The 16,333-nt window shown below is 37.4% G+C and overlaps 1 protein-coding gene across 2 annotated transcripts in view; it reads left to right on the plus strand.

Annotated features, from left to right (window-relative positions):
* Window positions 1–12,214, plus strand: part of MMEL1 (membrane metalloendopeptidase like 1) — a 54,676-nt gene extending 42,462 nt beyond the window's left edge. For both annotated transcript variants that reach the window (XM_053452680.1, XM_053452679.1), the window contains exons 11-23: window positions 247–383; window positions 788–881; window positions 1,319–1,447; window positions 2,079–2,177; window positions 2,849–2,932; window positions 3,788–3,891; window positions 5,916–5,974; window positions 7,395–7,514; window positions 8,332–8,465; window positions 8,968–9,033; window positions 9,883–9,978; window positions 10,423–10,499; window positions 11,416–12,214. In XM_053452680.1, the coding sequence (XP_053308655.1) occupies window positions 247–383; window positions 788–881; window positions 1,319–1,447; window positions 2,079–2,177; window positions 2,849–2,932; window positions 3,788–3,891; window positions 5,916–5,974; window positions 7,395–7,514; window positions 8,332–8,465; window positions 8,968–9,033; window positions 9,883–9,978; window positions 10,423–10,499; window positions 11,416–11,515 (1,299 nt within the window). In that variant the 3' untranslated portion in view covers window positions 11,516–12,214. The remainder of the gene's footprint in view (window positions 1–246; window positions 384–787; window positions 882–1,318; window positions 1,448–2,078; window positions 2,178–2,848; window positions 2,933–3,787; window positions 3,892–5,915; window positions 5,975–7,394; window positions 7,515–8,331; window positions 8,466–8,967; window positions 9,034–9,882; window positions 9,979–10,422; window positions 10,500–11,415) is intronic.
* Window positions 12,215–16,333: the final 4,119 nt, after the last annotated feature.

Raw genomic sequence — 16,333 nt, forward strand, 5'->3', positions numbered from 1 at the left:
GATAATTATTGTAAGATAATTAAAGGCCAGTTTTTAATGTTTAAAAAATGATTTTTTTCGAGATAAAGTAGTTTCATTTGAGTACCTGTTTTACATGACGGTCTAACAAAAAGTGGATACATCGATAACTTATACTAACTGATACTATACTAATAATAACAGTATGTGATACAATGTAATTGTAGAACATTTCCGTTTATACAAAAAATATTCTACATTTTGTAAAATATGTTTTTTTTCCAATAGGATTTCAACTGGACCGGTTTCGTACAAGGAGTTATGGCCTCTGTAAATATTCAGCTCCACTCAGACGAGGAAGTGGTGGTTTATGGGGCTCCTTATTTACATCAACTAAAAACTATTCTATCCAACTATTCAGCCAGGTAAGGAGTCTTGAATAATTTATGAAAAATATGGATAAATCTGCCTTTTGCAACCTTTTGATTAATAATTGGACTTCGCAAATTAGCATTGAAGTCATTTAAATATTGTTCAAATTTCAGTGACTTGAGTCGGTTTTTAATCTTTTAGATTTAATATTTATACTTTAATATGGTTAGCATGTTTGCTTGTTTTTATTTTTTTTGGCTTGAATCACTAATAGTGGTAAAGAAATAGAAATAAGACGCGTAGCCTTTCTTCACCTCATCAACTGATCTAAAACTCTATCATGTAGCTAATATAAAAGTATGGTTTTTTTCATGGTGAAAAAGTTAGTTTTCTCCAGTATTAATTTAGAATGTTTACAGTGTTTTGACAGTTCTACACTTTTATTATATTTTCTCAGCACTCTACAAAATTACCTTGTGTGGCGACTTGTTATTGACCGAGTCAGCAGCTTAAGCAGACGTTACAAAGATGCTCGGGCGAATTACAGGAAGGTATTATGGGTTTTTTATGGATAACATGCCAATTTGTAGGCCTATGTGGCAGTTTAATATTGGACCAGAATATTCTGCGAACTCAATATCGGTCGATGCTGAGTACACACTCACTTTGTAGAACTTTAAATCAGAACCACAACCAAACTGGGTGGGAAGTCCTCTCCGTCTGGAAAAGAAGAGCAGCTTTCCATGCATTCTGTATCAAACTGCAAAAGTTCCAAATTGCAGAGCATTCCAGACTAGTTTAGCTGCCAACTCAAGCAAGGTTGGGGTTTTTTTTGTTACCAAGGATTGTTAACATGGAGTCTTTTTAGTTCAACTCGTCTCATAGTGGATAGACCCAATAATCCTGGAGATTGATTCCGTTCCATATTAGCACTTCCTAATACTCCCTGATGGATGCTTTGGTCATAATTTATATAATTCCTTCACAGGCACTGTATGGAACAACACTAGAAGAGGCTCGATGGAGGGAATGCGTGAGCTATGTTAACAGCAACATGGAGAATGCCGTAGGAGCCATGTATGTCAAAGAAACATTTGCTGGTGAGAGTAAGAGAATGGTGCGTATCTTTTAAATTCTCATGGCACTCATTCATAAATGTATATTTTCGTATAACACAGGGGCAAACTGGCCGCTTTCATGCCAGATGAACCAAATGACAAGTGACTTTCCAATAAGGTCAATACACATTGAACAGGTTTTCCCCAACAAGCAGCATCCAATAAAATGGTCTCCAGGGAAGTAGAACATAGAGAAGAGATTCACTACTGATGGAACGTCTTCTAAAAAGCTGTGTTTTACTCTATAGACACCACCTTTGGCCAAATACAGAACTGAACATACAGAACTAAAAATAATAGCACCAAGAACCAATACTTGGGAAAATCATTTAAGTAGGAAAGTCTTCACAGACCAACCCCAGCCACTGTATATTGTAAAAATAATGTTCCTCGTAAGGGTCAGGAAAGGGGTATGGCCAGAATGAGGGGGACAAGGCTATCCATGCACGGGGAGTTCTAGTCCCAGAGAGTAAAGGTGGGTTTCACTTGGAGACTCTGGGTGAAACCTGTTAACTCCCTAGATATGTCCATGATGCCTCCAGACCTTTCATGTGGTATGTATCAAATGTAACAACTGTCAACCAAAATAATCTCTAGATTATCTTTATTGTTTGCTCGTGATTCTTCCAGATCAGCGACCTCATAAATAAAGTCCGTGAAGTATTTATAGAGACCCTGGATGAACTGCAGTGGATGGATGGGATGTCTAAGGAAAAAGCCCAAGAAAAAGCAAGTAAAACAGAGTCTGTTTGTGGCTTGGGGCAATTGCAGAATTTCTAGACATAGAAACATTGTATCTAACATCAGATAAGGTCCTCTTGACCCATGAAGTCTTCCAGTTCTCTCTCATTGAACTAGAAAGACAAAGCTTGGGGCTAATTGCCCACTAAACTGGATTAGGGTTGTACAGCGGTGACCACGGTGGATATGATAAAGATGTGTGGGGCTGAAAGCTGAATGCATGCAATTGCAGGTTACTGAATACCGATGTAGATCTCTCATAGAACTGTTAATAAAAAAGTTGTTTCTGCTATAAAAGTGCTAGAATTCGAGGTTTAGCATAAGGGACCTGTGGTGGCACCTTGAGATGGAGTGATCAGTGGGTCTGGAGTAAGCTTCTAGAGCAAAGTGTTAGAAGAGAGGCCATCAACAGAAATATTCTGTAGGTTACATTATATGATTTCCAAAGCATCAAATATACGGTAGAACGCGCTATGAAAAAGACATGTCATTTTATATTACAACAAAATTAAAGCCCAATAATGATGTTATTGTTCATGTTATATAATGAATATCATGGTGAAATAAACTCTCTATTTTAGCCATCGCTGATACAATTAAACCATGCAACATTTTACAGAACACGTGTGCAAAGCTGACGTATTTGTGTCACCTTCTAGGCAACAGCCATTAAGGAGCAAATTGGGTACCCGGACTATATTTTGGAAGATCAAAACGATAAGTTGGATCAGGAGTCTGCAGCAGTGAGTTAACGTTTGTCAAAATTGTAAAATTGCAGTATTATTGTTTCTTGGAATTTTACTGTGCCTGCAATATATGTATTTTGGGTTATTTTTTTCTATTTTTTTGCAATAATTGTGTATTTGAACCGCCCCAGGGGCTATATTTGATGCCAAAGTACTTGTGGACCATACATTTTTATTTCATCCCATGGAGCTTGAATTTTTTTTTTAATTATTCGTGTAAAGTGCATTTCAAAATAGTGTTTACACAATAAAATAGTGTAACCTGTGTAATTCCAAATGTTTTAAGCTAGCTGATTGAGCTAATCAAACAAAGCAAATTCATTATCAATAAATAAATAATTTTCATTTCAATGTTCTTATCATCCTACTTTTTAGAGGGAAGAATAAAAAAGTCAGCAATTTTATTATTTCTTACACAGCGTTAAAATGCTGTTATTTTAAGGTGGAAAAAAATAAATAAAAAGTTATTCTTGATTTTAGGGGGGGGGGAAACAGCACTCGGGTGAAAGAAGGACAATTTACGTTAAAATCAAAAGGTTCTGAAATTGCTTTGATTGTCATTTCATTTGATACCTGGAGTTCGCGTGATCTTGCAGAGGTCAGGGAAATGCGAGGGCTTTCTCTTGATTTGCAGCCTCTCAAGCGGCCCTTGTGACAGCTCTAAGCAGCTCCTTGGGATGCTTTTATAGCTACTGGAAGGTCACAGCATAATTGCAGTGCTTCTAATAAATCAAACCGATTTAAAGTCAGCTTGACAAACGTAATGGCTTTCGAAAAAAAAAAAACCCAGCACAATTTGTCTAGTGGAGAGCATAAAATACAGCGTGTTTAACAGTTTGCTTCTTCTTACAGCTAAACTTCAGCGAGGACCAGTACTTTGAAAATATATTGGAGATTTTAAGGGCCGGAGCACAAAAAAGCCTTAAAAAATTGAGAGAACCGGTTGATCAAGACGCGTAAGTACTCCGGTCTCACGACAGTTCATCATCTTCATATACTCCAAGATATCACTGACTACATTGATCCAAAAGTAGGCGAACAATAAATCCCTCGTGTCTTCGTGACTCAACGGGCAATAAAAAAGAATCCATTAATCAACAGGATTTCAATAAAAACGTATAGCCATTAATACCCGTCCAATCAATAGTTTAGTCAATGCTTTAAAAAAAAGTGCAGTCACCCTCTTAATTTCCAGTGCATTCCACAGTTTTACAGCCCTCACTGTAAAGAAAGAAAGTTAGTCTTTTGCTATCTGCTTTGTTCTATTGATCTCCATCTCTGTCTGAATGATTTGAAATCCAAATAAAGTGACTCATTCAGTCAGTTAGTACAGGTAGTTATTATAGGCAGTCATCTCTCTATAGGTTTTAAGTGGCAAGCAGGTAAGACGGTGTATTCAAAAGAACCGGGAGCCTTGATTATATTAAATACCATCAGAGAGACGTTATAAGTTGTATAGTTGTGTTTTGACTTCACGTAGTTACACATGGTATCCACAAATAACTCCTGGACATTTAGGGGGGGTTCGGGGAAGCCTCACGCACACTTTATTTGGCAATAACAAAAGGTCGGAGATACTTGGACATGAATTGAGATCCTGATAAATACCATCTTGATGGGTAAATAAACTACAGATGGTTGTCTTGGTTGACATAAAAGATGTTAAGGTGTTTAATAAACAGTCTAAATTAATATAAATGATTAATATGCATCTAAAGCTAAAAGAATCTAATTTCTGCCAAGAAAACAAAGTGATTAATGATTCACAAAATGTATAAAAATGGGAACAAAAGTTACAATTATGTTTCAGAGCAGCTACTCTCAAACTCATGCAAACCGGGACTGAATTCTGCATTCAAAACAAAAGATTTGGTTATTTTTGACGGATACAAAGACCAATCATTTTGGTCAGCAAACAACAGCTTGAGTTATTTTTATAAATAAATTAACAGCTTTCAACTAAAAAAGCTCAAAACAGCAACTTGTAAATTCAGCTTGTTAATCAAGTTCCTTGTGCGAGTCAGAAGCCTATTTGGCCATCAAGTAGGTAGGGCAGCCCAGTCAAGTCACCTGCTTTTGAAGAAGTTGGGTTCATTTTTGAGCTAAAACAATTCTTAATCTTTACTCACGTGGAATTAGCTCGAGTTTCTGTGAACAGAGCACCTTCATATGCTTCTCATCACAAAACTATGGGAGTTGGCAGCCTCATCAACTTTTACTATAGTCAAGTTAGCATAGTAGGTACACAATTTCCGTCAATGGAATTGACCTGGGCTTTCAACTAAATGGAATCCAAAATCCTTTTCCAAGAGAACCCTGATCATTCTGTGCAGAATCCCTAATTGTTTTTATCTGAATGCAGTAACAACTGGTAACTGTTCGATGACATGTTCCTTCGGTGTGGAGCTGTTCTCTGCAGTTCTCCATGATGAATTTATTAAGGTTACATGGCTCCAGATGCCATGTAATCTGTCCAAGTTAAAGTGTTGAGCCTTTGAAACATAGAAACATAGACTATGCCAGCAGACCCATTCACTCCATCTAGTTCGCCTATTTTTCCTAGATATTGAGACCTTAACCAGTCCTTGGTCTTGTTTTTTATTGAGGATAGCTTGATCCATATTATAATTATAAAATTAAAATTATAAAAGTATCCACATGTTTTTCTGGTCTAGACACAATACACAATTTCCAGTTATGTCAAAACGGCTGCCTTGTTTATGATTGTTAAAAATAAAACATATATTGTAATGGATTGTTACTGCATTTTTATATTTTATATTTATTTTGATGCTGCCTGATATCTGCAATAAATAAATTTCTGAAACGGTATGCCATATGTATAGATTAAAGATTATAAAATTAACAATAAGGATTGTTGTTATTATTAATAATCACCATGATACTTATTATTATTATTATTATTAGCATATTATTCTGCATTAAACTGTTCATTCTTGTTAATTTCTCTAAACGTTAGTTGGATTATTGGAGCTGCAGTGGCCGATGCCTTTTACTCACCAAACCGAAACCAAATAGGCAAGTAAAAAGTAAATTTAATTTACTTTCTTGATGTGGATTCCATAATAATACATTATTAGTGATACATTTTACATCTTTTAACGTCTTTTTTGACATTTTTTTAAAAAAAGAACGTTCACATGGTGAAGAAAGGCTCTGTTTTAGGGTTTTCTTGGCTAAATTGTGATTTTACCCAGTAATCTAATATTGGTGTTCGCTCAAAAATCTTATGAGAAGAGCCCACACAATGCACATGACCCGTACTAAAGATATGATGTATGTCCTGACATCATGAATTGTCACATGACATTATGCAGCATGATACTCATGACTTATATATTGGTGGAAGGCCAGCATCAGTAAAAATATGTAACCCACGCCACCTGGCACTGACCCTCCTGGCCTTTGTCTGGTTTGCCAGATGGCCAGTGCGGACCTGGACTACAAAGTTGCATCAGAGGGGTCTACTGGTCGAGTATGATTTGCACCTACGAAGCTTTTTACTAGGAGAGATATCGCTGAAAAGTGATACAAACATTCTGTTAAATTAAAGGTGGAAAGAGATTTAGCCCACACAGCATTTTCTCTCTCTTTGAAAATTCCGTTTTCAATTAAAAAGCTATTTTAAGCTCATAGGGAGGCTTTTGTTATTAGAGAGACGGATTGTTTTTAATTCCACAAGGGACATGTCCTCTTTTATTACCTTAAGTAGCAATTAGTTGAAATATTTCTTTGTGAGTTTTTTTTAAAGACAAAACACTTTGCTAAATATAGTATTGGTGTTTTATAAATCTGACCTATGATAGCAGAAGAAACATACAAAGCATGCAGTATTTTAAGTTAACCCTTAATATACAATTCATCTAAAAAAAAAAAGATTTGGTTGAAAAATGGAATCGTACTTAACATTGGAGATACTCATTTTCCTTGAGCATGCTTACTAATTTCTAATGTCCTGACACCGGGACGTTTAACTGTATGTTGTTGTATGTAGGTCCTCTTCCAATGCCTTTGGTTTTAGGGCAGCCAAAAGACTGCCAGGATGGGTCCAGCATATTTTAGACAGTCGGGAACATTTCAGCGGGACTCTCTTAGAGACTCCAAACTCACCTCAATGGATAGACCCAGTGGGGTTTTTATAGAAAGCCTTAATTCCCAATTTCACCTTTTGGGCAATTATCCATTAAGCATTGAATTTCCTAGGTTTCCTTGAGTCTAATTCTGCGAGTGTTTGCTCAATCTACAGAGCTCGGCTCAGATGTGGATACATTATGAGACTTATGAGACTTATGAGTCTTTCTTACACATAAGGAAAGAATGGTATTCTGTTTGGAAGTGCTCTGCAATGTTCAATCTAAACTAAGTCTTCTGTGTCTCACTTTACATCCTCCTGGCAAAGAAAATTGATCTGACTTTATACAAATTCTGTATTTCACAGTCTTTCCTGCCGGCATCCTTCAGCCTCCATTTTTCAGTAAACATCAGCCGCAAGCCTTAAACTTTGGTGGCATCGGAATGGTTATTGGGCATGAAATCACCCACGGATTTGATGATAATGGTAATCTTTTTTAAGATAAAGCAGTTTAAGACCTTTAATTCACTTTCCATGAATCAAAGGTTATACAGAAAGAAACAGAATGGTGGGGTTAAATAATAGTTTTAGCAAAATAATAGTAGTAACAAAATGTGGTGGTTTCTATATATAATTTATGGTATATGTACAATTTTAAAATGTTTTTTTTTTTTTTGTTAACCATTAATATTATGTTAATATGCCTGTCCAATCACATTGGGGTCCTGGAAGAATTGCTTCATCGGCACTATTTTCTAGAATAGGCATTCATTTAAAGTTGCTTGTACCATATAATCAAGGCTGGGTTATGGATTCTGAGAAGCATGCATGAGCTGTATTATTATTATTATTATTATTATTTTTTATAAAACTCCCAAACATTAGCCAGTCAAAGCACTATGACTCTAAATATCTGGCAATAAAAAATACACTTAATATGCCATTATGGACATAAATCCTATCGGAAACATGCAAAGTTTCTGATGGACTTCAAGTATAGCAGACAGAGATATGCAAATATGACCGTATGTGATCCCTTACCAGCCTTGCATTTACTGTATAGGTAGCTTTAAGTACTGCACAGGGTTAAATTCAATACTACGTGGCGTTCCACCATCATACATCCATTTGGATCTCGTTTCATATCTGGCGCTGACATTTTCATTGATATTCATAAGTTTAATGTAAACGTTTAATGAGAAAATGACGAACTTCTCTTATGGAGAGAAAAAATATCATCGATGTAATGGTGCCGGCACAGGACACGATTAAAGTTATAAATGGTTTCTTTATCCCGAAACAGGGCGAAATTTTGACAAGGATGGTAACATGTTTGACTGGTGGAGCAACTTCTCTGCCATGCATTTCAAGGACCAGTCACGGTGCATGGTGTATCAGTATGGGAACTACACTTGGGAACTGGCCGGAGGGCAAAATGTAAGCATTAATATGAGATTTGTGCCGGGTGTACATTAATGCACAAAAAACATTGTCTTTTATTTTACCCTATGAAAAAATATTTTATAAAAAAATAAATATTTATTAAATAGGAGATAACAATCGTCACAGCCTCTTAATTTCCTGAATGGTAGATTTTACAATAAAATGTAGTCATGAAATCTGTATTAATGGGGGAGCAGATTAGTTACATGTATCAAGCCCTTCATCAATAAGAGCTGCAATTACAACCACAGAGTTGGGATTGTAATTCCTCCCCAAGTTGAGCCTCCTCTGGGGAAAGAGTTTGCTGGGAGATGGTACCGGGTAATTAATCACAGGTTTTGCCCAAAATATCTTAATAAAAAGCATGGGGGGTCAGAATTATCAATACAGAGAGCAATTCAAGGCTAAACTTGTGCAGCAAGTATTAAATAATACATAAATAATATACCATACTTAACGTGGCTATTGGCATTAACCACTTGTTTTCCATTTTCAGGTCAGTGGCATCATTACATTAGGGGAGAACATTGCGGATAACGGAGGAGTCAGACAGGCATACAAGGTACAATATCTCATTCTTCAATAGGTAGAGGTGTATGATCGAAGTGTCATCATCATTAATGGTCTCAGTAGCTTAAAAGAGACGGATTTTTAATTCAGTCGCTGCTCCAGTTCTTCATGACTTTTAGTTTCACCTAAGCGCTCTCTCTCTCTCTCTCTCTCTCTCTCTGTCTATCTCACTTCTTATTTTCCTACCTTTCTGCTTTGAGTAACTTTATTTACATAAATAAACTGTTTCATATCTCCCAAGTGACCCTTTTAGCATCTAAATATTTTTGTTCCTCTTTCATAACAGCTCAGAATGTTTTATAGAAAAAAAATTGGGAACAAATTAAACATAAAGCACATTTTAGGAGAGCTGTTATGTAATGTGAAAGATATAGGGCTTTATAACTAGACATTGCCCGCTGTGCCAGACCTTCACTTGGCTCCCATTATCTTTCAGAATGTAACTTCTTACCTACAGAGCCCTAAACAACTCTGCACCCCTATAGCTCCATTCTCCTCTCTTAAACCATTATCGCTTCTTCCAACTTCTTCTGCAGGACGTTATCTGTTATTCTTCCTATTATATAAACACTCTGTAACAACCCATCTGTTCAGAGAAGCTTACAATCTATCCTAATAAATAAACCATCCCCCACACAGAGACCATCTGTCCCCCCACCTTTCAGATCTCCAGACCACTTCTTCAGGTGGTGCTCCCTTCTGTTTCATTCCCCCTCAACCTTTGCAAGGACAGGGTGATTGTAAGCTCACAAGGGCCGGGCCCTTTACTCCTTCTGTAGCAGAATACCTTAGCGTGTGTTAAATGCGTTGTCTATCGTGCATTTCTCTGGTTACATTTCAGGCGTATTTAAAATGGGTGGAAAGGAACGGAAAGGAGCCGAAACTACCTGGCCTGGACCTGACCTACAAGCAGCTTTTTTTCCTGAATTTTGCACAGGTAAATATATCTGCTGGCTTTTACCCAAAGGTACCATGAAACTTAAAATACGCCACCATCGGTCTACATTTATATTGTCCACACCTTAAACACTTATTGAACATAACGTTCTATCATATGCCGTGACATGATTTTGAGTAATTCTGGAGAGTTGGTTTACCAAATTGGCAAAAAAAATGTTTTAAAACTATTTCAAACACGTTCCGATAAAGATTATTTCAATAAATTAAAAATGATAAGAACTTCCAAAGAGATAAAGCTCATCGCAAAATAAATGTTCATGTCAAACACGAGATGAGTCATGGTGATTTTAGAGTATATGCTGCGATTAAAAAGAAAAAAACTCATAAAAACTGCCTGGAGATCATCTGTTCTGGATAATTCGATGATTCTGTAGTCCTACAGTATTCAGTACTGAGAAATAATGAACGATTTTGTACCTAGGTGTGGTGTGGATCATACAGACCGGAATATGCCAGACACTCCATAAAGACAGATGTTCATAGTCCGTTCAAATACAGGTGAGTGTAAAACATTTTCTGGTTTCTATACACGTTGGGTTCTGTGTCCCAATTTATAATATGTATATAATTCAGGCAGCAATAAAGCGTGTGGCAAACACATTGTATGTATCACCGGTACATTCTGTGTTGATGCCAGGACATATCATACAAAACATATGAGAAGCTCAACCAAGAACGGACAACAGCTTCATAGCCTGTCCTACGGCGCATCCCCACTTGGGGCATCTCAAGCGATAGCTCTCTTGGGCCATTACAGAGGAAAAACCTCCATCAACGTATCAGTCTGATCCTGCCACAAGGGCAGAACCGAAACGTGAGGCAAATCTCCTCAACAAATCAAGACGTACGTTCGGCGTCCATGGCCTCGTCAGTGGGGTGCGTCCCTGATGCCAGGACGTCTTCCTTTACTGACTTGGAATCCGTGAGGCATGGTTTCAAGCAAATACATCATGAATCAACACAGACTCTTTATTCGGTATAAGGCAACCCTTGATTTATTAAAAAAATGCAGAATTTATGCAGAAATCACCATAGGAGTGGAATCAGTGATGTTCCAGCCTTTGGGGTTGCCCTATCGCTGACCTAGACATGCGCAGCCTAGCCTAGGCTCCGCATGCCTTTTAATGAAGTCCATGGCATTTATGTCAAAAGCGTGAACTGGCCGGTTGGGGGAGATCAAAGATCCCCCTTCTAACCGGCTCACAATACATCAGTTGGAGCAGAAATATGGCTAATGGAGGATGAGATAATTTGGATATTTAGCAGAATTTTCGTGTTACCTGTATGCAACATGCATACATTACCTACAGCTTTATCACATATTTTATTCTTACCTTAAGCAACAAACCTATGCCAACCGTAAGATAAAGTCTACGTTCCTTTTTTTTGCCTTTATTTTTTATTTTTTTTACAGAGTTATGGGGTCCCTACAAAACTTTGAGGCGTTTGCAGAAGAATTTAACTGCAAGAAGGGTACAAAGATGAATCCCGTAGAGAAATGCCGAGTTTGGTAGAGAGAAGGAGGCTTAAGGTGGTCTTTAAAATCACTCTGAAAAGGTCTGCTGGCCTGGCTCACACATATTGAACAGTTCTAGCCAATTATGTGCCTGGTGTTTTCTTGTCCAGATCAGAGCTCTGGTGAGTGATACAAAGCCAGGGTTAAGAAGCGACAGGTCTGCTGTTTTAGGATTCAGCTAAAAAACAGGAGCAAGAGGCAACTCAGTATGCTATGTTTGTCTCTGCCATCAAACGCTGTAAAAAGGACTGTTTTTAATGGCTTGACTGTTACAAAAATACCGCCATCAGGTTCCAAAAAAAAAAAACTAGTTTTAAAAGGATGTATTTTTCAGCAGATCTCCCTTTTAGTAAATGTTATACGTCTGTGGCCAACACTTCGTTGAAGTTTCCAGTGCGCCTCTTATTATTACTAACAACGCAAACATTACATTTACATTAAACTGAAAATAATTTACCAAACCGTTCAGGCCTCGGATTCCAGTAGTTGCGTTTTTTTTTTTTTTTTTGCTGTGACGGGGAAACGTTGAATGTATCAGTGGAAAAAATAAATCAGATAATTTTATATGATTCTTATTAAATGTGTTATATAACTAGAGGAAAACAAGTAGGGGATGCCTACATAGCAAGACAATCTTGCATATTTTTTTTTGTATTAAAAATGTATAAAACCACATATTAAAAAAAAACTATTTTCCCATATATCTTTATGATCTTTAAAGTTTTTTTGTTGTAGAATATATTATAAGATACTTTGAACGTGATCATGTAATTATGTGAACACTTTTTTTGCTGCAAGTAGATCTGACATAGCCTAGTACACCAAGAGAGCATGGTTCTATTGTGAGTATTACGCACAAATTGTAATTTATCCCCTGCAAAGCTTTTTGTGAGATTGTTAAAATACATAGTTCAATATAATAAATTATAATTGCTTCATTACTTTGTATTTGTGTTTAAAAATATAAATTCACTGACATTATGTTAAGCATGTTTTCTGATTCTTTTTTATATTATAGGACATACAACACTTTTATTATTATTATTATTATTATTATTGTTATTGTTATTATTATTATTATATTTTTTTTTATTTATATAGCACCTCCATACATTCAAAAGGTCTGACAAAACTAGAACTGACAGACTAAGACGAACTGATGCATTAGATAAAGAGGGCTTGGCTCGCAAGCTCACACTCTTTACTTTATATATTGCAATGCATTTGTTTAATGAGTGCTAGTCTGGTTTTGTAAAGAATGAAAATCACTATATATACAAAATTGACACTAACATTGATACACGTTGAGACAAACAGGTACAGAAGGGGGCTCTTCTCTTGCGAGCTATTAGGAGGTTCCAAAATAAATTAACTCATCGTGGGATCCAGTAAAATAGTTTAATTTGCATGGAGATTTAGCCACCATAATTGCAGTATTTTTGTAAAAGGTTAACGGATTGCAAAAGCACAGACACCCTTAAGAAATCGAACAAGTAAAATGTATTCAAATTCCATGTTTATGTTGCACTTTTTCTAAAAGAGTTTCCCATGTTATCAATGGCGGGTATAGTTGGGGCTTACAAGGTAGGTGGGGGGGTGTAGTTTGAAGGGGCAGAGGGGGGGTGTAGTTTGAAGGGGCAGAGGGGGGTGTAGTTTGAAGGGGCAGGGGTGGTAGTTTGAAGGGGCAGAGGGGGGGTAGTTTGAAGGGGCAGGGGGGTAGTTTGAAGGGGCAGAGGGGGGGTGTAGTTTGAAGGGGCAGAGGGGGGGTGTAGTTTGAAGGGGCAGGGGTGGTAGTTTGAAGGGGCAGAGGGGGGGTAGTTTGAAGGGGCAGAGGGGGGGTAGTTTGAAGGGGCAGGGGGGTAGTTTGAAGGGGCAGAGGGGGGGTAGTTTGAAGGGGCAGGGGGGGGTAGTTTGAAGGGGCAGAGGGGGGGTAGTTTGAAGGGGCAGAGGGGGGTAGTTTGAAGGGGCAGGGGGGGTAGTTTGAAGGGGCAGGGGGGGTTAGTTTGAAGGGGAAGAGGGGAGGGGTAGTTTGAGGGGGGGTAGTTTGAAGGGGCAGAGAGAGAGGGTAGTGAGGGGGGGTGCCAGAGGTGTAGTCTGCACAGGGCGCCACAACGCCTAAGGCCGGCTCTGGATCTGAAACCCGATGGCAAGGAACACCAATGAGTTGGAAGTCCAACAAATTCAAAAAGTCTATTAAGGGAAGAGATAAAGCCGTAGTCGGACCATCCGGGGTCGAGGCAGGCAGCACAATATCACAAGTCCAGAGAGTAAGCCAAAAGTCAATAAGGCAGGACTCGACACCAGGGTGCAGGATCGCAGAACCGGAAGAACTGGCAGTGAGCTGCAAACATTCTGGGGATTTATAGCCCCAGCTGCTTGGGACTGCCCCTGTTGCTGGGGAAACAAAGGCGGGTCTTCCCCAATCATTATTGAAGATCCTGGGGATGTGGTAGTGTCTCCCCAGCCTCCAGTTCTATGAATCCTTTAGGGGCATGCTCACTTAATAGTGCGCACATTGGTGGGGCCTGTAGCTCCACCCCCAGCTGCCCTGCTGGCACAAGGAGGCACCCAGGAACCAACCCCTAGGAGTGAAAGGTAAGGGCCACAACAGACACGACTCTGGGCACCATGACAAATGCAAACATTCCATCGTTATCTGGTTTAAACATAAAGTCACATATACCAGTTTTAAATATTTTTTTTATGTTTTTTTATTTTCTGTTGGGATATCACTTCCTATCGAATGTCTGAGAAGACAGAGACATATATATATGAACTCCTAATTATCAACTCGTTTCTGAAAGTTTTTACAGTGTACAAAAAAATCAGTGCAACCAATGTTTGTGTTAGGAATTATTTTTTATTTTTTTTTTTAAAAAAAAGGGAAAAATCCTATGTGTTTATAAATTGTGTAACTCCCATTCTGCCCAACAATAATACGACTTACTGAGCATCATTGGAGCTGAAGGGCAACAACCCCCGAGATGGACTACATTGTTGATCGGCCCTTCCTTAGAAGAATAGAGGAGCCATATTATAACAGAAATGTCAAGTTATTTAAGGAATGAATACAATAACAATGTGTAATAGAACGGAGTGTAAATATAAATATTTTAGACACTTTTATCGTTAGCCAGCAACCATAACAGAAAGTTATCAAACAAGAACATTGTTCACAAAACTATATTGTATCCGTGATCTAATATCAACAAGCTGTGTTTGTGTTGGCTTATTAGTTTCTGGGTATTAGCCATCAAGTTAACCCCTTAAGGACAATGGGCGGTCCCTAAACCCATTGAAAACAATGCATTTTGAGCCCATACATGTACAGGCTTCGTCATTAAGGGGTTAAATTAGCGGCTTTTGTGTTCTGTAATCCATGAACCATCAAAAAAGATTTTTTTTTCTATGAGCGTGCAATATTATTTCTTTAATGTCCCTTTTTATTTTTGTGCTCATCATTGTTAGTGTAAATTTTTATTTTATTATTATTTACGCTCCCTGTACAACGCAAAGGATCTTCACCAACACTGCCTTTCAAACTGGTACAGAGATATTAAAAGCATTAAATAATTCTATGTATACAAAAATGATCAAGTCAACAACAGGTACATTCCATCGGTTGTTATGCTGATAAGACCACTTTTAGAACTTTGCACTAAACCCCATTTTGATACTTAACATTCTATATGTTTTCTAGCTTACACCATACTATATTGAGGATATGAATGCATTTTATTGAGAAAAAAAAGTGGTATTTTTGATGAACCACTTGATGAAAAAATGTGTATTTTCTTAGGTTTAGAAGATTTGAACATTCAGCAGAGTCGATTTTAATACCACAATAAAAAGTGCAAAAAGTAGCCACAGAGGTCCCAAAAGTCACAAAATATCTGGCCTTCTCCGCTATGCTAAGTTTTGGTGTCATATCCTGGGACCCTCAACCTCCAACCAAGTAGGTAAAGAAAATGTTTGGCCAACAGATGGATAGCTATTGGTAACAAATACAAAAAATACACGTTTTGTATTTGCACAATAACCTAGAAAATAGTTTACATTCTGCGGTGACATGTATGTTTTTTGAGTGTTCACCGATTTGCAGCACGTCTGTAGCTCATGATGATAGACAATGAAGAAGACAATGATTGACACCCCAGTGTTCACATGGTGAGGTCACAAAACTCCATGTTGTTAAATGTTTCTAAGCTTTTGTCTTCAGATTATCTTCATACTAGTCTACTTAGCTAAAAACTATTTAAAAAACGATCTTTCTCTGATCTGTTGTTAATGTTTGATGGAGTATCTCAGTGTATTAAGAATACATCTTTGAAGAAGAAGAAAAGGACAAAATAATGATGGAATTATTTTGCCAAGAAAAGGCATGATTGGCTTCATTCTCATTTAGATTTCATTCATTCGCAAAAAAAAAAAATCCTTTTTTGTGCAAGCAAATGATTGGGGGAAATTAAGTTTCATTTGAGAAACAGCCGGACGGCAGTCATTTACACTGCTTTTAAAATGTCACAAGGTCCATTTAATTGTTTGGCAATACAATAAAATAAATAAAATGTAATACGTTTTAATCTGTTATCTATTTATTAAAGCAGAAACAGAATTTCTTTACAAAAAAACATGTTGGAACAGGGTGCGGGGGATTTGAACCATCTTTTTTTAATTACGATAATCGTTTTGTTGTGTTTGTTACAACTTGATATCTTAAAAACTAGAGATTTTACAAAAGTAAAGGAACACGAGTACGAGTGAGTCAAGTCCAATGCTCCCGAGAACCAAATGCTTTGTGTATTTATCTTGGACA

This window comes from Spea bombifrons, chromosome 12, assembly GCF_027358695.1.
Source record: "Spea bombifrons isolate aSpeBom1 chromosome 12, aSpeBom1.2.pri, whole genome shotgun sequence".
Taxonomy (NCBI): Eukaryota; Metazoa; Chordata; class Amphibia; order Anura; family Pelobatidae; genus Spea; species Spea bombifrons.